Source organism: Puma concolor, chromosome B1, assembly GCF_028749965.1.
Source record: "Puma concolor isolate L17-30 chromosome B1, mPumCon1.1.hap2, whole genome shotgun sequence".
NCBI classification, from domain to species: domain Eukaryota; kingdom Metazoa; phylum Chordata; class Mammalia; order Carnivora; family Felidae; genus Puma; species Puma concolor.
Window position 1 is genome coordinate 174,663,116 of NC_141670.1, and position 21,668 is coordinate 174,684,783.

At 42.1% G+C, this 21,668-nt stretch overlaps 1 protein-coding gene across 3 annotated transcripts in view; it reads right to left on the reverse strand.

The window, feature by feature from the left end:
- WDR19 (WD repeat domain 19) overlaps nt 1-21,668 on the reverse strand; it is a 115,099-nt gene that overhangs the window by 11,532 nt on the left and 81,899 nt on the right. For all 3 annotated transcript variants that reach the window (XM_086705214.1, XM_086705215.1, XM_025921397.2), the window contains exons 29-36: nt 19,420-19,497; nt 18,044-18,140; nt 16,281-16,405; nt 12,564-12,645; nt 10,726-10,876; nt 9,716-9,839; nt 9,056-9,132; nt 8,624-8,748 (exon numbers count right to left, since the gene is read on the reverse strand). In XM_086705214.1, the coding sequence (XP_086561340.1) occupies nt 8,637-8,748; nt 9,056-9,132; nt 9,716-9,839; nt 10,726-10,876; nt 12,564-12,645; nt 16,281-16,405; nt 18,044-18,140; nt 19,420-19,497 (846 nt within the window). In that variant the 3' untranslated portion in view covers nt 8,624-8,636. The remainder of the gene's footprint in view (nt 1-8,623; nt 8,749-9,055; nt 9,133-9,715; nt 9,840-10,725; nt 10,877-12,563; nt 12,646-16,280; nt 16,406-18,043; nt 18,141-19,419; nt 19,498-21,668) is intronic.

Genomic DNA, 21,668 nt, shown 5'->3' on the forward strand with positions numbered 1-21,668 from the left:
CTTACTATGGCAGTCATTTCTATATATATAACCATTATGTTGTACACCTAAAACAAGTAATGTCAGTTATTTCTCAAAAAACTTGTGACATAATTATGTTGTTTTAAGATGCTAAATTTGTGATAATATGCAGCAACAGAAAATGAAACAAATCTTAATCATAATTTGAGCATGCTTTAAAAACAGAATTTGACAAGCTGACTCTAAAATTTTATAGAGAGATGGAAAGGATTAAGAGTAGTCAAGGGGCGCCTGGGTAGCTCGGTTAAGCAAGGCTTGTGAGTTCAAGCCCTGAGTTGGGCTCCAAGCTGGGTGTGAAACCTACTTAAAAGAAAAAAAAAAAAGATCACTGGGGATAAAACTGGCAGGAACCAGCAGACAGAAAGGAGCATGTGACTTCTCCCTCCTCTGTCTTCCCTTCTCCTCTACTGCCTTCTAAAGACAGTCTAACCAGGATTCACTGGCAAAGAAGTAGTGTAATTTTCAAAGTTTCTGTCCCATGCAAGTATATAATTTTGAGTTTGAATTTGACACGATAGTATAACAAAAAGCACATGGTTGATGAGAGATCACAGGAATGTGCTAAAACATGATTCTCAACTTTTTCCATGATTGCAGCCTTTTGGGAGTCTTGTGAAAATACAGATGCCACATTCCAGCTCCCAGGGTATCTGATTTAGTCTGATTAGCTTGGGCATCTGCACATTAACTAGTATTTCAGGTGATTCTAGTTTAGATGCACTTTGAGAAGGAATCGGCGTTTCAGAGGAACTTCAAGACTGGATGGTGGCATGAGTATCATTCAGTGTCGACCCCTTTGGATCACATGAGTGGAGGGAAGATAAAGCAGGAAGGGGAACTCCTCTGGAAAGCACAGGGTCCTGAGACACAGAGACAACCCAGGCTACTCCAAGGAACAAATCAAAGCACATCTGGTGGAGGGTCCAAAATATTCCTATGAGTAGGGTAATAAAATAACCAAAGTCACAACAACAGAGAGCAAGTAACAATCCCTGAAAAAACACTTCTTGAAGGGCCAGGCCCTGGACAGTGTATGACCCTCCTTTAATATAGCAGTGCTGGTAGGTGCAGAGCATACAGCAAGCTTTTAAAATGCATAAGGGACAGAAAACTAGCCAAAATGGTGAAACGGAAAGAAATTCCTCAAAAGAAATTCCAAGAAGTAGCAACAGCTAACAAATTGACCAAAACCGATTTAAGCAATATAATGGAACAAGAATTTAGAATAGTAGTCATAAAAATGATCGCTGGACTTGAAAAAAGCATAGAGAACAGCAGAGAATATTGCTACAGAGATCAAGAGACTAAAAAATAGTCATGATGAATTAAAAAATGGTATAAATGAGGTGCAAAATAAAATGGAGGTGGCTACAGCATGGATTGAAGAGGCAGAAGAGAGAATAGGTGAAATAGAAGATAAAATTATGGAAGAAAGCTGAGAAAAAGATTAAAAAATCCAGGAGTATGAGGGGAGAAGTAGAGAACTGAGTGATGCAATCAAACGGAACAATATTCGTATTATAGGAATTCCAGAAGAAGAAGAAGAGAGAGAAAGGGACTGAAGGTGGACTTTAACAAATCATAGCTGAAAACTTCCCTGATCTGGGGAAGGAAACAGGCATTGAAATCCAAGAGGCACAGAGAACTCCCTTCAGATGTAATTTGAATCGATCTTCTGCATGACATATCATAGTGAAACTGGCAATATACAAGGATAAAGAGAGAATTCTGAAAGCAGCTAGGGATAAACAGGCCTTAACATACAAAGGTAGACACATAAGGGTAGTAGCAGACCTATCTACTGAAACTTGGCAGGCCAGAAAGGAATGGCAGGAAATCTTCAATGTGATAAACAGGAAAAATATGCAGCTGAGAATGCTTTATCCAGCAAATCTGTCATTCAGAATAGAAGGAGAGATAAAGGTTTTCCCAAACAAACAAAAACTGAAGGAATTCATCACCATTAAACCAGCCCTACAAGAGATCCTAAGGGGGACTCTGTGAGTGAAATGTTGCAAGGACCACAAAGTACCAGAGGCACCACTACAAGGATGAAACCTATAGACATCATAATGACTCTAAACCTGTATCTTTCAATAATAACACTGAATGTCAATGGACTAAATGCTCCAACCAAACGACATAGGGTATCAGAATGGATAAAAAACCAAGACCCATCTATTTGCTGTCTACAAGAGACTCATTTGAGATCTGAGGACACCTTCAGATTGAAACTGAGGGGATGGAGAACTGTCATGCTACTGGAAGTCAAAAGAAAGCTGGAATAGCCATACTTCCATCAGACAAACTAGACTTTAAAATAAAGGCTGTAACAAGAGATGAAGAAGGGCATTATATAATAATTACAGGGTCTATCCATCAGGAAGAGCTAACAATTATAAATGTCTGCGCCGAATACCGGAGCCCCCAAATATGTAAAACAATCACAAACATAAGCAACCTATTGATAAGAATGTGGTAATTGCAGGAGACTTTAATACTCCACTGACAGCAATGGAAACATCATCTAGACACAGGGTCAATAAAGAAACAAGGGCCCTGAATGATACATTGGATCAGATGGACTTGACAGATATATTTAGAACTCTGCATCCCAAAGCAACAGAATATACTTTCTTCTCGAGTGCACACGGAACATTCTCCAAGACAGATCACATAGTGGGTCACAAAACAGCCCTTCATAAGTATGAAAGAATTGAGATCATACCATGCAGACTTTCAGACCACAATGCTATGAAACTTGAAATCAACCACAGGAAAAAGTCTGGAAAACCTCCAAAAGCATGGAGGTTAAAGAACATCCTAGTAAAGAATGAGCGGGTCAACCAGGAAGTTAGAGAAGAAGTTAAAAAATATATGGAAACAAATGAAAATGAAAATACAACAATCCAAACGCTTTGGGATGCAGGGAAGGCAGTCCTGAGAGGAAAATACACTGCAATCCAGGCCTATCTCAAGAAACAAGGAAATCCCAAATACAAAATCTAACAGCACACCTAAAGGAAACAGAACAGCAAAGGCACCCCAAACCCAGCAGAAGAGAAATAATAAAGCTCAGAGCAGAAATAAACAATATAGAATCTAAAAAAAACAGTAGGGCAGATCAATGAAACCAAGAGTTGTTTTTTTTTGAAAAAATAAAATTGATAAACCTGTAGCCAAGCTTCTCAAAAAGAAAAGGGAGAGGACCCGGGGCGTCTGGGTGGCTCACTTTGTTGGGTGTCTGACTTTGGCTCAGGTCATGATCTCACGTTAGTGGGTTCGAGCCCTTCGTCAGGCTCTGTGCTGAGAGCTTGGAGCCTGCTTCGGATTCTGTGCCTCCCTCTCTCTTTGTGCCCCTCCCCCGCTCTGTCTCTCTCAAAAATAAATAAACATTAAAAAAAAAAAAGGGGGAGAGGACCCAAATAGATAAAATCATGAATGAAAATGGAATTATTACGACCAATCCCTCAGAAATACAAACAATTATCAGGGAATACTATAAAAAATTATATGCCAACAAACTGGACAACCTGAAAGAAATGGACAAATTCCTAAGTACCCACACACTTCCAAAACTCTCAGGAAGAAACAGAAGTTTGAACAGACCCATCACCAGTGAAGAAATTGAATCAGTTATCAAAAATCTCCCAACAAATAAGAGTCCAGGACCAGATGGCTTCCCTGGGGAATTGTACCAGACAATTAAAGCAGAGATAATACCTATCCTTCTCAAGCTGTTCCAAAAAACAGAAAGGGAAGGAAAACTTCCAGACTCATTCTATGAAGCCAGCATCACTTTCATTCCCAAACCAGACAGAGACCCAGCAAAAAAGACAACTACAGGCCAATATCCCTGATGAATATGGATGCAAAATTTTTCCACAAGATACTAGCAAATCAAATTCAACAGCATATAAAAAAAATTATTCGCCATGATCAAGTGGGATTCATTCCTGGGCTGCAGGGCTGGTTCGACATTCGCAAATCCATCAATGTGATACATCACATTAATGAAAGAAAATATAAGAACCATATGATCCTGTCAATCGATGCAGAAAAAGCATTCGACAAAATTCAGCATCTTTTCTTAATATTAAGACCCTCGAGAAAGTTGAGATAGAAGGAACATATTTAAACATCATGAAAGCCATTCATGAAAAGCCCACAGCTAATACCGTCCTCAATGGAGAAAAACTGAGAGCTTTTCCCCTGAGATCAGGAATACCACAGGGATGTCCACTCTCACCACTGTTGTTTAACATAGTGTTGGAAGCGCTAGCATCAGCAATCAGACAACAAAAGGAAATCAAAGGCATCCAAATTGGCAAAGATGAAGTCAAGCTTTCACTTTTTGCAGATGACATGATATTATACATGGAAAACCCGACAGACTCCACCAAAAGTCTGCTAGAATTGATGCATGAATTCAGCAAAGTTGCAGGATACAAAATCAATGTACAGAAATCAGTTGCATTCTCATACACTAACAATGAAGCAACAGAAAGACAAATAAAGAAACTGATCCCATTCACAATTGCACCAAGAAGCATAAAATACCTAGGAATCAACCTAACCAAAGATGTAAAAGATCTGTATGCTGAAAACTATAGAAAGTTATGAAGGAAATTGAAGAAGATACACAGAAATGGAAAAACATTCTGTGCTCATGGATTGGAAGAATAAATATTGTTAAAATGTCAATACTACTCAAAGCAATCTACACATTCAATGCAATCCCAGTCAAAATTGCACCAGCATTCTTCTTGAAGCTAAAATAAGCAATCCTAAAATTTGTATGGAACCACAAAAGACCCCGAGTAGCCAAAGTAATATTGAAGAAGAAAACCAAAGTGGAGGCATCACAATCCCTGATTTTAGCCTCTACAACAAAGCTGTAATCATGAAGACAGCATGGTATTGGCACAAAAACAGACACATAGACCAATGGAATAGAATAGACTCCAGAATTGGACCCACAAATGTATGGCCAACTAATCTTTGACAAAGCAGGAAAGAATATCTGATGGAAAAAAGACAGTCTCTTTAACAAATGGTGCTGGGAGAACTGGACAACAACATGCAGAAGAATTCTTACACTTTCTTACACCATTCACAAAAATAAACTCAAAATGGATGAAGGACCTGAATGTGAGACAGGAAACCATCAAAACCCTAGAGGAGAAAGCAGGAAAAAAAACCTCTCTGACCTCAGCTGCAGCAGTTTCTTACTTGACACATCTCCAAAGGCAAGGGAATTAAAAGCAAAAATGAACTATTGGGACCTCAACAAGATAAAAACCTTCTGCGCTGCAAAGGAAACAATCAACAAAACTAAAAGGCAACTGATGGAATGGGAAAAGATATTTGCAAATGACATGTCAGACAAAGGGCTAGTATCCAAAATCTATAAAGAATTCATCAAACTCCACACCCGAAAAACAAATAATCCAGTGACGAAATGGGCAGAAGACATGAATAGACACTTCTCTAAAGAAGACATCCGGATGGCCAACAGGCACATGAAAAATGTTCAATGTCGCTCCTCATCAGGGAAATACAAATCAAAACCACACTGAGATACCACCTCACGCCAGTCAGAATGGCTAAAATGAACAAATCAGGAGACTATAGATGCTGGAGAGGATGTGGAGAAACGGGAACCCTCTTGCACTGTTGGTGGGAATGCAAACTGGTGCAGCCACTCTGGAAAACAGTGTGGAGGTTCCTCAAAAAATTAAAAATAGATCTACCCTATGACCCAGGAATAGCACTGCTAGGAATTTACCCAAGAGCTACAGGAGTGCTGATGCATAGGGGCACTTGTACTCCAATGTTTATAGCAGCACTTTCAACAATAGCCAAATTATGGAAAGAGTCTAAATGTCCATCAACTGAAGTATGGATAAAGAAGATGTGGTTTATATATGCAATGGAATACTACTTGGCAATGAAAAAGAATGAAATCTGGCCATTTGTAGCAACATGGATGGAACTGGAGAGTGTTATGCAAGTGAAATAAGTCAGGCAGAGGAAGACAGATACCATATGTTTTCACTTATATGTGGATTCTGAGAAACTCAACAGAAGACCACGGAGGAGGGGAAGGGGGGAAAAAAACGTTACAGAGAGGGAAGGAGGCAAACCATAAGAGACTCTTAATACTGAGAACTGAGGGTTGATGGGGGTGAGGGTGAGGGGAAAGTGGGTGATGGGCATTGAGGAAGGCACCTGTTGGGATGAGCATTGAGTGTTGTATGGAAACCAATTTGACAATAAATTTCATTTAAAAACAAAATAGTCAAAACAATCTCGGAAAAAGTAACAGTGCTGGAGGATCCACAGTACCGGACTTTAAGATGTGTCATAAAGTCACAGTAACCAAAACAATAGAGTATTAAAATAGGGGACAAATACATCAATGGAAAAGAAGAGAGGGTCCAGTCCAGAAATATCTATACTTAAAACCTCATTGGTTTTCAACAAAGGCACTGAAGCAATTCAACGGGGAAAGGAAAGATTTTTCAACAAATGGTATTGGAAGACTGTGTATCTGCTTGAGGGAGCTGCAGGATGGGGGGAATCTCAATCCTCCTCTCACATATAAACAAAAATAATTTCAACATGGGTCGCAGACCTAGAACTTCTAGAAGAAAACCTATTAGAATATGCTCATGACTTGTTAGTAGACAAATATTTTTTTAGACAGGACACAATAACCATAAAATTTTAAAATGTATAAATTATAATTAAAATCTCATTAAAAGACACCATTCAGGAAATGAATTGGGAAGCCACAGAAAGAAAATATTTGCAAAATATATCTGACAGATTTGTATCTAGGAAATGCAAATAAAGAAGTTTTACAACTCAATAACTAAAAGACAACCCAGTAACAATGGGGAAGAATAGTTTTCAGCAAAAGGTTCTGGGACATGTACATGGCAAAAGAAGGAGGTTGGATCCCTAACTTAACACAGCACACAAAAATTAAATGGATCAAAAATATAAATGTAAGAGCAACAACTATAAAACTCTTAGAGCGAAACAGCTGTAAATATTTTCTTAGATATGACGCCAAAAGTGCATATAGCATATATAACTAAAGATAGAAAAAAAGATAAACTGGACTTCATCAAAATAAAAATTTTTATGTCAAAGGATACTATCAAGAAAGTAAAAAATACTTCCACAGAATGGAAGAGGATATTTGCAAATGATTTATCTAGTAAAACACTTGTATCTAGGGTCTATTAAGAATTCTTATAACTTGGGGCACCTGGGTAGCTCAATCGGTTAAGGGGCCGACTCTTGAATTTCAGCTCAGGTCATGATCTCACGGTTCGTGAGTTGGAGGCCCGCATCAGGCTCTGCACTCACAGTGTGGAACCTGCTTGGGATTCTCTCCCCTCCTCTCTCTCTGACCCTCCCCTGCTCGCTCTCTGTCTCTGTGTCTGTCTCTCTCTCAAAATAAATAAATAATAAAAAACGAATTCTTATAACCCAACAATAAAAAGATAAATTACCAGGTTAAAAAATGGGCAGAGGACTTGAATAGACAGTTCTCCAAAGGTACAAAAATGGCCAAAAAGCCCATGAAAAGATGCTCCATATCTTTAGTCATTAGGGAAATGGAAATCAGAACCACAGTGAGATACCACTTTACACCCACTGGGACATTATAAACAAAAAGGCAGACAAGCCTTTGTGTGCTACTGGTGGGAATGCAAGATTTCTCTGGTGCTGTGCAGAGACTAGCAGGGCTGCAGCACAGTGAGCGGGATGGGGAGGCGGAGGCTGTTTTTGCAGGTGTAGTAGAAAGTTCCCAGAGGGTTTGTGAAGGGAACTTGATACACTGCAGGTGGACGAGAGGACTTGCCCATGGACTGGGGGAAGGGGCGAGGATGAGTCCGATAACGTCCGCGTTTCCGTCCTGACTGGCTAGTTGAATAGAGCTGCTATTAACTGAGGAAAGGAGACTGTGGAGGCAGGTAGTGAGAAAACGCAGAGTTCCATTTTAACCAAGTGAGGGTAGATGCCGTGTCAGGAACCGATCTCACTTTTTCCTTTCAACGAGACACCCGGGTTTGGGCGGGTGGGGCTTTTGGCTTCCCAGGCAGACACCACATTTCCCTGCCTCCCTTTGAAGTATTTGTGGCCATGAGTAAATTCTTGCCAGTGGAATTCAAATGGAAAGGGTATGTATAGCTTCCATGTGGCAAAAATGAGACTTGGAAAGAAGCGATTTTTCAAATCTGTGGAAGCCAAAACCTTTATAATATGTTCAGAACTTTAAAAAACTCCATTGTTCATAAGCTGGCTCTGGTTTTAATAGACTGATTAAAAAGAACATGTGGTTTGATAAAATACAGCATAGTTGAAATCCATGATGCTGGTTGGCCAAATAGCCTTTGTCACCATGGAGACTGTACAACCTGCCTTTTAGCATTTTTTAAGCACACCAAAGGTTTGTTGTAGATTCTTCAAATCTGACAAGTTACATGATGCACAAAAAGGAGGTGTTGCCAATACAAACTGTAAAGCCATGTCTACTCTGTGGACCCTCATGCCCTGGGAAATGAGTGAATTGTCTGGCACTTACCTGCACGCGCGACTCACTGCTCTACCTCTGTTCGCAGGTACTGGGTACAGTCCAAGATTTTTTTTAGTTGAGCAAAGTTTAGTTTTTCTGAACACATAGGACATGTGCTTTCAGTATTTAACATGCTGTTTGGGGAGGGAAAGGCAGAGTAAAATTAAATACATTCCTTTATCTTTGGGATATTCTAACGTGAAAAACAGCTATTCCTGTCTACACCTCCTTAGTCATGTTCATCATGCAGTTTAAGAATTAGGAATATTCAGTCCTCATGCAAGGTCCCCTTTAAGGATAATGTTCACAAAGGTCATTTAGAAAGTTCTTCCAAGAAGACAACTTGGGTCTTTAGGAACATGAATAAGGAGACCTCAGAATAAAAGAGTGGTTGAATCAAAGGCCTCATCCGTGTGGCAGAATGAAACAATGTACACTTACATCTTAAATTCTGAGTACAGGGCAGGGAAGTCGCAATGTGGGCACACAGTCCAGTCATCCTTCAACATATGGCGACCCTGGAAAGAGTACATTTCAAAGTAAAATTCATCATTTAAAAAATTCCTGCCATCATTCAGTTACGATACACGTATTCAAGTTAAAAGCCAGACCTCTAAATTATGAAATTGGTATTTCACGTAGGTGATTGACTATGAAGAGATGGCGTCAAACAGACTGAAGCCAGATTTCATTTCTCACATTCATAGAAGGGTGTTCAGTTTTGTGACATCATTACCTAAATTTATTTTCCTCTAAAATAAAGCTTATGTTAGCCTAGTGATTAACAAATAATCTGTATTTAAATTTTTCTAATAGGTCTTAATATTAAAATTAATACTAAAAACCACCACTTATGCAGTGCTACAGTATGCCAAGGTAGTGAACTAGGACTTCATGTTCTGTCTTCAACCTGCAGTTTATCTCACTAGGCACACATTGTTAGGGTTGGGCCCGGAAGGTAAAGCAAACTGCACAAGGTTATATAGCCAAGAAAGTGGCAGAAAAAGGCCTTAAGCCAGGACCATCTGATTCCCAAGTGTGTTTTTTCTTACACAGCAAGTATTCAGATGGATTGTGAATATTTGTTAAAAAGAAACTTACTGTTACAATGCAATATGGGATGTTATTTTTGCATCCAGGACACAGGAGTTCACACTCTGGGAGAAGAAATTCGCAGAAGGGACATGGGGTTGTGGCCTCTTCTGTCTCGGATGTATCAGGTCTCCTGTGAGAAGGAATCATGTGTTTAACATGCCTACTTCTTCACAGTCAGAATCTGAAACTAGAGAGAAGCTCAGCATCAGCCTGCACTCTAGCTCAGGAAGGGGGAAGAGGAATCAAGATTGGTCAGACCGTAACAGTATATGGGCCACATGCAGGAGTTAGAGTTCACGGCACAGTAAATGGCAGAAAACATGGGTGGGTCTTGCTGTGTCCTCTCTTCTAGGGTCACTGAGAGGTAAGCTTGCCTTTTCTCCTCTGTCTCTCCCTTTTGTATACTCAAGTGGTAAAGACTGCCTAAGGCTGTGCAACAGAACTTCCTTGTGACAACGGCAGTGTTCTAATCCTGTGCTCTCCAATATGGTAGTCATGAGTCACATGAAGCTTCTGAGCGCTTGAAATATGGGTGATGTGAGGAACTAAGTTTTAAATTTAATTTTAATTTAAATAGCCACACGTGGCTAGCAGTTACCGCATCAGACCTCATAGCTGTAGAGAAATCTTAACTAGCATCTCTTCAAAGCTAGTGCCCAGGCCGGCGTGGCACCAAAATGTCAGGGCAAACGTGCCTCTACGTTTTCTCCCCACCTGCCTCTTCATGAGGAGGGAAATTCTATATGCTCTGGATGGCAAAGCTGGAAGGCAGAGGGATCTGTCCTTGCTGGCATCGGGACCCAGCAGCACCAGCCCTGGACTGTGATGCTTTGTGTAGGAGTCAAAGAAATCCTGACTTGTTCAAGCCATTGTCGGGTTTTCTGCTGCTGGTAGCTGAATACAGTCCTGATTGCTGCCCCCCATCCATTCTCTTACCGAGCCTGCACACTAGCAGCCGTATTCTAACAAACGCATTTGTGAAGTGTGATTAGATAGCAAGAGCTGTCACTGCCTACCGGACCATAGCCTCAATCTTCTTTTTGTACTTGGCATCTATTTTGTGGCGGTACTCGGGCCTCATCAACATAGCTGCGAAGCTGAAAGCAGAGTTCTTCAGGCCTGCTCTGTGGCACTCGATCACAGTAGACGTCAGGATGGGCACAATGTCTGCAAAACAAGCGAGAGCAGAAAGCACAGTGCTCCTACCGTCATGACTCTGTCCCTGTTCAGGAGGAAAACAGGATCACACCTCTCTAAATGTGCGTTTTCTGGCAAAGAACCAGATGTGTGACCTGTTAAACGAGGACAGGACACAGCAGTGAAGTCGCTGCTTATCAAAATGTCCTTCCTGTGATTACACTGTGTTTTGCCAGGGGACACTTGGACCGGCACTTGCTTGAGGTCATCTGCATGTATCCTCCCGTTACCGGTGAGAGAAAGTTTTGCATTTGACAGGACTGCTGATGCATGGTAAGGGAGATTAATAATTTTATGCACTAACCTCTCTCCATGCATCTGTTTCTCCAGGACAGATACCCAGAAGGTGAATTAATGGATCAAAGAGCATGACCTTTTAAAAAACACTCTTAGCACAAATTGCCAAACTGCTCTCTAGAAAGGCATATACCAATGTCCATTCCCAACAGCAGTCGCGAGAGTGTGTGTCCTGTTACACCATTTGCCAGCATGGTATACGGTTATTTTAAAGTTTTTTTTCATGTAACAGAAAAGAATATATTTAGAGAACAGGGGTTGGTGAGGTATGACCTGTGAGCCAAATCTGGCCCTCTGTTTTTGTACGACTCATGAGCTAAGAATGGCTTTTACATTTGTCGATGGTTGAAAAAAATCAAAAGAATATTTTGTGACATATGAAAGTTATATGTGGTTAAATGTCCATGTCCAAAAATGTAAAGTCCTTTTGGAGCACAACCATGCTCATGTACGGTTTACGTAGAAACAGTAGTTGTGACAGAGACCGTTTGGCCCACGAGGCCTAGACGTTTAGCCCTTTACAGAAAAATTGTGTTGCCCTGTCGTAGAATGTGGGAAAGTCTATTAACTGAAGAATGTTATAACGATACATCATATGGGATAATGGGACCTTTTGTAGAGGGCGTGGCCTATCATGGTTGAGAAGAGAGTCAGACTTATTAGCTAATAGTGTGATCTCGGGCAAGTGTTATTCACTTCTTTTGCCTCCATTAGCTTCTCTGTAAAATAGGGAAAATAATAATAGTACCCATGTGTGTAGTGTTGAGGTTATTATCCTTAGAAAGATCTGCTTGATCTTGGCTGGCATGTGGGACTTGGATTTTGGAGGAGTTTCTGTCATTTTCAGAACTGATAAGAGTGGCTCACTGCCTAAACTCTTGGTACAAACAATGTGGTTTATGCTGAACACCTGCTCTCTGGGAGTCTGGAAATTTGGTACATACCAAGCGGGAGGTGCTGATGTGACCAGGCCCCCGTACAACCCCTGGGCACTGAGTCTCCTCTGGGAGACCCCATTTTACGTGTGCTGTCACACAACTCATTCCTGGAGGAGTCGAGTGTGTCCTGTGTGACTCCATTTGGAAGGGACCCTTGGAAGCTTGCACCTGTGCTCCTCCAGACTTTGCCCCATGTGCCTTTTCCTTTTGCCAATTTGGTTTTGTATTCTTTTGCTGAAATAAATCGTAGCCTTCGGCACTACGATGTGCCGAGTTGTGTGAGTCCTAGTGAATTGCCAAACCTGGAGGTGGTCTTGGCATACCGTTATACTATGGTGGCTGCAGAGTTAGTGACTATAGATCTCACGGTGCCACACGAATGCAGAAGTGCAGGTAACAAGCTCTTCTCAGATAGTACTCACGTGACGGAAACTTGCTGATGTTGTTGGCCACCCGAATAAGCATACGTGCCCCTTTCATATGATCTCCATTTTTAACATGAATCTGAAATACATGTTTTACTTTTCTTAGAGATTTTGATTCAACCTAATTCACTCTTTATTGCCCCAAATAAAATAATCCCCCCTTGATTATGACCCTGAACAGGGTCGTTCCAGGATCCTTGCAGCCTTACTTGGCTTATGGCACTTGGGATTTCTCCTTTATTCTTCCAGCGGCTGCTGCCTGGCACCATGGCCTCACTGGCCTTACCTCTACTCTGTGCTCTGTTTTCTACTTTGTCTTAGACCATGTGACATGAGTTCAAATCCCTGATCCATCTCTTCCTGGCCATTTTTGGAGGGCTAATGATACCAACTTTGCCAAGCGGTCATGAGACCTGAAGGCTGGGTCTGTCAGGCTGAAAGGGGATGAGTTGTTAAAGGAAAAGGGTGCTGCCTGTCGTGTGGAAAAAGGGGCAGCGGTGGCTGGAGGGGCCTGAGATTGGGTAAGTACTAAGTACGAGCAGGTCTGTGATGCTTAAGATGAGAGGAAGCTGGAGAGGCCACAGGACCAGGCCACAGCGTTGCTGCATCATCCAGGCAAGGTGGGGCAGCCAACAGGGGTGGAGGGTGCGGGGTGAGGGGAGCAGACTGAATAGGAGGCAGAACTGGTGAGAATGTGCAGGGCAAGTTTAGAGTAACTCCCAGGCATCCAGTCTAAGCAAATGAATGATAGTAGAATTTACTGAGCACTGCAACCTTCTGTTAACTGAATCTAAAGGGTAGGGAGTCCCCTGCTGTTTGTCCTCTGTTGACTCTCTGTGCCTCAGACTTCCCAGCCCAGTCATCCAGACCCAGAGTTCCCAGGCTGTCCCTCAGCCAGAGTCCCTGTCCCACCTCTGAGAGGAAACATCCACCAAAGCTGTCTTGATATCCCCTGAAATGTGGATGGCTTTTTTCAGTCCTTGGTGTCAAAGATGGTGCTGACATTTTCACATGAACTTGTTCTTACTTGGAAAGGTTAACAGTTTCACTTCTGATATCACAGTTAAAAATCTTGGGAATGTTTGGTGCTTGTGAAAGAGGCAAACATTACAGCAAAGGGGAAGAGTCACAGGGGCCCTGCAGTGGGAGGGAAGAGGGTCTCTGGTCCTATGCAAGTGACAGGCCAGCCCTTAATGCCAGAGGAAAAGAAAAAGATTGAGAACCATCCCTATCACTTAGGGTGCTTCATATATAAGGATTCCTTAACTTTTGCTTCCCATCTTCTACCAGCTTTTTTTTTTTTTTTTTTTTTTTTAATGCTTATTGTTGAGAGAGACAGAGACAGCACAAGCAGGGGAGGAGAAGAAAGAGAAGGAGACCCAGAATCCAAAGCAGGTTCCAGGCTCCAAGCTGTCAGCACAGAGCCTGACACAGGGCTTCAACTCACAAACTGTGAGATCATGACCTGAGCTGAACTTGGACGCTTAACTGGCTGAGCCACCCAGGTGCCCCCCACCAGCTCTTTCTATCCTCCCGCTGACCCCAAAAGTTCCATCTTGCTGGATTCTGTGCCCCCAGCACATTGGCACTGCCACTCAGGTCTGAAGCTGAGAGAGACCTCCCTTCTCCCTTTCTACTCTTTTCCACATGAGAGAACGGATCTTCCTGCTGCTCTGGAGGGAAATGTACTCTCAGGGGTTGCAAGCTGGAATTCTAATTTTTCCCTTAAAATCAGTGTTACAGGGGCGCCTGGGTGGCTCAGTCGATTAAGCGTCTGACTTCAGCTCAGGTCACGATCTCACGGTTCGTGAGTTCGAGCCCCACGTTGGGCTCTGTGCTGACAGCTCAGAGCCTGGAGCCTGCTTCACATTCTGTGTCTCCTTCTCTCTCTGCCCCTTCCCTGCTCATGCTGTGTCTCTTTCTGTCTCAAAAATAAATAAATATTAAAAAAAAAAAATCAGTGTTACAGAACTGTGTGGCCTAACACGGTAGCCACTAGCCACATGTGGCTGTTTAAATTTAAAAATGAAAATTGTAAGTCATCTCTACACCCGTGGGGCTCAAACTCATGACCCTGAGATCCAGAGTCACATGCTTTTCCAAATGAGCCAGCCAGGTGCCCCTAAAATTAAAATTATGTAAAGGAAAAAAAAATGAGTTTATCAGTTGCACCAGCTGTATTTAAGGTGCCCCACAGCCAGGCTAGTGGCTGCCACGTGGGGCAGCACAGATACGGTACACTTCTAACACTGTAGAAAGTTCTATTGGACACTGCTGTTATAGATAATTGGGATCTAAGTCATTCATAATATGACTACTGTGATCCTAGGTACTGTCAAAATTAAATAAGCTCTTGTGGACTGGCCTGAATGCCAATTTAACATTAATATGGGAAGGCATATTCTGATATAAATGAAAATCTGGAAAAATATGTAGGTTGGATTCTGTATCTTTACAAAGATGGGTTTATGTGTGTGTGGATACACACACATATAATATTTAAGAAAACTGTACACAAGTATTTGAGATTTGCGTGATGTATTTTGTTTTTTATTAAAAATTACTAATTGAAAAAACAGAACAGACAACTGGACATAAATACTAATGTAAAAAAAACATGCACACATGTCTTCATAGAAGTATGGAGGGCGAATACAGCACTGTGTTAACAGGTGTTATGTATGGTGATGGGCTCAAAGGGTAAATTTTTCATTATACTCTCTAAATTTTCTCAGTGAATATGTATTATTTTTATATTCAGATGAAAACTAAATAGTATTAAAAATCATGGAGGGGAGCCTGGGTGGCTCAGTTGGTTAAGCGTCCGACTTCGGCTCAGGTCATGATTTCACGGTCCGTGAGTTCGAGCCCCGCGTCGGGCTCTGTGCTGACAGCTCAGAGCCTGGAGCCTGTTTCAGATTCTGTGTCTCCTTCTCTCTGACCCTCCCCCGTTCATGCTCTGTCTCTATCTGTCTCAAAAATAAACGTTAAAAAATTAAAAAAAAAAAATCATGGAATTGTATAAAATCCACGATCTTAGAATTAATATAAGCTCTGGTTGAAGAAAAATGTCTTTTTTTTTTTTTTTTTTTTGGCCAGGTAATACATTTATGTGCTTCAAAATCAAAACAAGGTGGGGCACCTGGGTGGCTCAGTCGGTTGAGCGTCCGACTTCGCTCAGGTCACGATCTCACGGTCCGTGAGTTCGAGCCCCGTGTCGGGCTCTGTGCTGACAGCTCAGAGCCTGGAGCCTGCTTCAGATTCTGTGTCTCCCTCTCTCTCTGGCCCTCCCCCCGTTCATGCTCTGTCTCTCTCTGTCTCAAAAATAAATAAATGTTTAAAAAAAAAAAAAATCAAAACAAGGTAAAACAAGGTACACGGAGAAAGATATGCTCCCTTCTATCGCCTGATTGGGATGGTACCAGGCCCCCTCTGTCCCATGTCTTGTTCCCTTTAGGAAATTACTTTTGCTAGCTAGACTTCTGAGTATATTTCTCATTTTACTTGCAATGAATATTTATTCATTCTTATTTTTTTCCCTTTTGTACACAAAAGGCAGCATATTGTACAATTATTCTATGTTGCTTTTTTTCACTTAACAACATAGAGATCTAGAAAATCACGCTCATCCAATGGAGGGGTGCCCATAAAAAAAATCCTTCAGGTGATAAACTCACTTGGCAGATTATGTCCCAAGTCACTGTAAGGCCTCACCTTCACGAGGATATAACTGTGCAGAATCATGAGGTTGGTGGCCATCTCAGAGGGAATTTTGATCTTCTGGGATTTAAGTTCTGCATACATACTGAAGAGAACGTCGTGTGCATTCCGATAGTTTCCTTGGAAAAAGGCGGCAAGATGGCATTATTGCAAAGGATGAAATCTGAGGACTTTCTGTGGGCCCTCATTTTATTTTATTTTTTAAAGTTTTTATTCAAATTCCAGTGAGTTCATACACAGGGTAACATTAGTATCAGGTGAAAATACAGTGATTCAGCACTTCCATACATCACCCGGTGCTCATCACAATGTGGGCCCTCATTTTACAAGTAGATTTTGTTATTAGCAATATCTTTATAATTTCTTACATAAAGTAGCTTAGTTTTTCCTGTGGTAATTGATGGTGCTAATACCCAACCAGTCCCTCAGGGAGCAAATGGTGTCATCCTAGACCCCTCCCTCTTCCTCAGGGCTCCACCTGCCCCCAAAGCAGATGGCGATCAAGTTCCGAGTCACCTTCTAGGTCTCCCAAATCCAGCCTGGTCCCAGGCCTGCTGTAATGCCTCTCGCCATCTCTCTGCAGCCGTGTCCTATTGGGTGTTCCTCTGTGCTGCTTCTGCCTCCATTCTGAGAAGTCTGAGTGATCTTGTCAAAGCTCAAGGTCACACCCCAACATAAAACCCTCCAAAGGCCTTAGGGATCACGTGCAAACTCCTGAGCCAAGGTCCTGAGCCCTTCAGGATCTGCCTCCTCCTACCTTCCTAACCTTACCTCTGCCCTCCCCTCCTGCCTCCCCCCACCACCACAATAGGTGCCCAGGAGTCCCTTGCTCCTCTGAGTCTGTGTCCTCCTTTGCTGCTGCTGCTCTCCCTGCATATGCCTTTCTCCTTCATCTTCTGCCATCTCAGCCTTTCAAAACTCAGCTGAAACTTCTGTTGCCTTCCCTCCTCTCCATCTTCCAACTCCCTACAACACCCCCAACCCTCAGGTGAGGTGGATCCCTCTCCTGGTGCCCTTTTAGTGGATTTCTGTTCTATTCTGGCACTTATCACCCTTTATAACAACTCTCTCCCACCAAATCAAGACTCCCTGAGGGCGGGACTGTGCCACAGTCCTCTGAATCGTGTATCTCGCAGTGGGTGCTAGATCAACGTAAACTGAGTAAAGCAGTGACTCATTTCATTTTGTATTTGCCAAAATTGTGTTCCATATTTCTGAACATCTAGAAGAATCAGCTTGCAGAAACTAGTGAATATACGAGACTAATTCTTTGACTTAGTCAATAAACATTTAGAGAGCATGTAAGGGAAGAGAAGCCTTACGGAGGCTCTATAAATGGTCCCTGCGTACTATTAAGAACTAGGTCAATAATAACATCACACCATCTTCCACTTTCCAATCTCTTTCATATTGTTAAAGTCAAATACGTGGCATGGAAAGAAGGTGTGGTGAAGTGTACGAGAGGGGCACTGGGCTGGAGAGGGGAGAGGGCACTGTCCCGGAGACAAGAGCTGCGAGGCCGTGAGAAGAGGAAATAGCACTACCGAGAGAAGGCATTGGTGGAGTTACCTAGATCCCCCTGTGCTGGTCAATTATTGTACTGCTCTGAAACCCAGAAATGGTCATTCTCCTCATCTTCTGGGTTCAAAGCAAACCTAGATTAGAAAAGGGCTACTTTTTCCAGGGCATTTCGAAAAGAGTTTGGAGCTTGATTCTACTACTTGACTATGAGACAAACGTGAATGTCAGGGACATACCTGCAGACTGCTCTTCTCTCGCAATGATGATGGCAGTCCGGGCAGCTTCTCGGTACTGTTTCAGGGCCATGTACAAGCGGAACAGGTACTTGGCATCCTGACATACAGACCATCAGAGAAACATCACTCTTCATTAGCCAGGGGGACAAACACTTAAAATTTTTCATTTCAGTCGGAATCCACTTTTGATATTGTTTAAAAAAGTCCACTGAATAAAGAATTTATTTTTTATCAAGAATTTATTCATAGTTTAATATGTGCCAGGTAATAGTCTAAGTACTTGAGAAATATTAATGTGTTTAAATCCTCATGCTTTTCCTGGGAAGAAGGCATGGTTATACACTAATTGCACTGATGAGAAACACACACAACAGGACCTCTCCAGAGTCTGGATTTGAGCCACAGTGATCAGGCTTCAGAGTCTGTGTTCCTAATGCTACTCCACAGAGTTATCTCCTGTGTGCGATAGCAAAGTGTATTCTTATATCAACTTTGCAAAAACTTAAAAGTTTTTACACCTACATAAATTTCTCTGGCCCATAAGAACGCTGGCCTTTGATTATTTTCTGTTCCCATTCTCTTCACCTATAGACAATTTTATATACCTGACACTGTTTTCCTGATTACTAGAATAAGTGGACACGAGGTGAGGTGGTTTGGAACAGTTTAAGGGCCCGTGCCCTTTGGTAGGTTAACTTAGCTTCCCTGGGTCTCCCGTTTCTGTCTATGGACTCAGGGATCAGGACTGCTACCATCCTCTCCAGCTATGACATTCTGGCACCTCTCCAAACCAGTAACTTAACTTCCTTCACAAGAAGATCACCTCAGACATCAAAACAAAAGGGAAGAACAAGCTTGGGGGTGTTCTCAAAGGGGACTGTCCCCATCAGGACTGTGAGAAGACCAATGTCTGAATGAACTCCCAAGAGTCACATACTTAGAAAATGTGTTCTTAATGATTTATTTCTACTTTATGTTTATAGTGAGTTACTTTTACACTAAATATGATTGTTATTAACACAATTTTTGAAATATGAACAAAGTATGCTGATTTTTAGGGATTAATGCTCATAGTTCTAATAATAGTTTTCAAAGTTCCCAGAATAAATAAAACTCTTTAACATTTGAGGAAAGTTGTGGGTGGTGTGAATTGTTATCTAGAGGATTGTGGCTATTTCACAGGGGACAATGCCAATTTCAAAGGGTGAATATACCCAATATCCTCTAAAATGCAGGGACTGTCTAGAAGATTATATTCAGAGAGAAAACTTTACAAGTCCATGATGCAGAACCCATAATAGGTAAAAACAGGGCAGAAGAAAGTCAAATGGTAACTAAAATACTTAGAACCCAAGAGAAGACAACATTTCTAGTACCTTAGGCATGCCATCACTCTCTCCCATAAGGTGGTCTATCAGCTGACTGGTCAGCAGTTCATCTTTGGCCTGACCAACCTGTTTAGGAAGAGAAAGAAACAGTAAATCCAGCATCTTAAAACTAGAAAGGAAGGGGAGGAGGGGCAGAAAACCTTGTGCTAAGGAAATAGAATTAAAAAATCGTAAAAATGGCTATAGTCAAGTCCTGACATGATATAAATTCAGGGTCTTTCTTCATTTATTTGTAGAGTCTCCATTAATAAAATTCTATCCTTAAAAGCTACAGCTTTTCTCAGTTGCTGTATCAAAAGACCGTTCCCCGCCCCCCCCCAACACACACAGAATATACTTTTTGGATTTGGATGTTTCAGTAAAAACTTTCTCAAGGTGAACATGGCACGTAGAGAATAAGGTCTTGAGTGCAGGAACTAGGCCTTCTGCAAGCACACAGTACCAAGCACTGCGTCTCCACTGCTCCCCAAGGAAACACATCGAGTCCCACTGATGTGTGGTATTGATCAGGAAAAATTACATACGATATTGGAGGATGGAAATGTGTTTTAGTAGGGATAATTACTGATGAGGAGGCTTAAGAGTCTTGTGTCTGTAAAAAAGGGGTGAGCCAAGAATGCAACTGGAGCTCCACCAAAGGGAACGAACACTGAAGAGGGCAGTGCTGTGCTTGTATTAATGATACAGTGCAAAGAGCCACCAGAAAAAGAAGGAAACCGTTACGAGGGACAGAGCAACATGTGGCCTAGCTTACTATGCTTGAGGGAAAAAGATAAAAGTTTGGAAATTCCTTGTGCAGAAGAGACTGTGGTGAACGTGTGGGGTGGAGAGGGCCTTGGGGCTGCAGAATTTCTACACACTTCACTCACTGTGGTAGTCATCAGTGCAAGAAAGCTAAGCCTTTACAAATCTGTTGCCTCTGCTTTTGCCACTGCTGTCAGGAAGCGATGCTGTAAGGAAGAGAAATCCTGTACAGCTCATCATCTCAATGGCTCTTGTGGATGGTTTTGGGTGAATGAGCCAGTACGGAGACATGGTAAAGCAAGGGCTCTGGGGTCAGCCTGCCTGAGGTCAAAAGATCACCTGGTTACTCTTGGGACCCCAATGAGGATAAAAAAAATACCTAACTCGCCGTATTGTCTTAAGGATTAAATAAGTTAATACCCATAAAGGGCTTGGACTGATGTTAAGCAGTGCTATCTGATGTTGCTGGACATAGCAAATAAAAATACAGAATGCCCGGGGCGCCTGGGTGGCGCAGTCGGTTAAGCGTCCGACTTCAGCCAGGTCACGATCTCGCGGTCCGTGAGTTCGAGCCCCGCGTCAGGCTCTGGGCTGATGGCTCAGAGCCTGGAGCCTGTTTCCGATTCTGTGTCTCCCTCTCTCTCTGCCCCTCACCCGTTCATGCTCTGTCTCTCTTTGTCCCAAAAATAAATAAATGTTGAAAAAAAATTAAAAAAAAAAATACAGGATGCCCAGTTAAATATGAGTTTCAGAGGGTTGAACACACCCAAAATGTTAGGATGGAAAAGGGAGCCAGTAAGGAATAGATATGGCCGTCAAGAATTAAAAGAAGGGGGGTGCCTGGGTGGCTCAGTGGGTTAAGTGTCCGACTTTGGCTAAGGTCATGATCTCATGGTTTGTGAGTTTGAGCCCTGCACTGAGCTCTGTGCTGACAGCTCAGAGCCTGGATGGAGCCCAGTTCAGATTCTGTGTCTCCCTCTCTTTCTCTCTGCCCCTCCCTTGCTTGTACTCTCTCTCTCAAAAATAAAGAAAACATTGAAAAATTTTTTTAAAAAATTAAAAGAAGGATGAAGACAGAATGCTGAGGAACACTTACATACTGGAGTAGAGGAGTTGGTGAAGGAGGCTGAGAAGGGACCATTTGAGAAGTAATGGGAGAAGCAGTGTTCTAAGGGAGTCATAAGAAAGATGTAGTAATGATAGTGTAAAATGCTCTCATAACATGGAGTGAAGACAGAGAAGAGACTTTTATATTTAGCAGTGGGGACCTTTTAGAGAAGGTTTACAGAGTGGTGAAGGCAGAAGCTGACTGCAAAGAGGAAGGAAGGCCCCCAGCACAGTTAAAAGATCCTGTGAAGACCCATCTTTCTCATCCATATCATGGGTTCATTCAGGTAATGATTCTCAAGTAGGGCTGTACTATACACACACCAACACACACACACACACGCACCAAGAATGCATTTCAGGACCTTAAGGGGTAGAGGATGGGG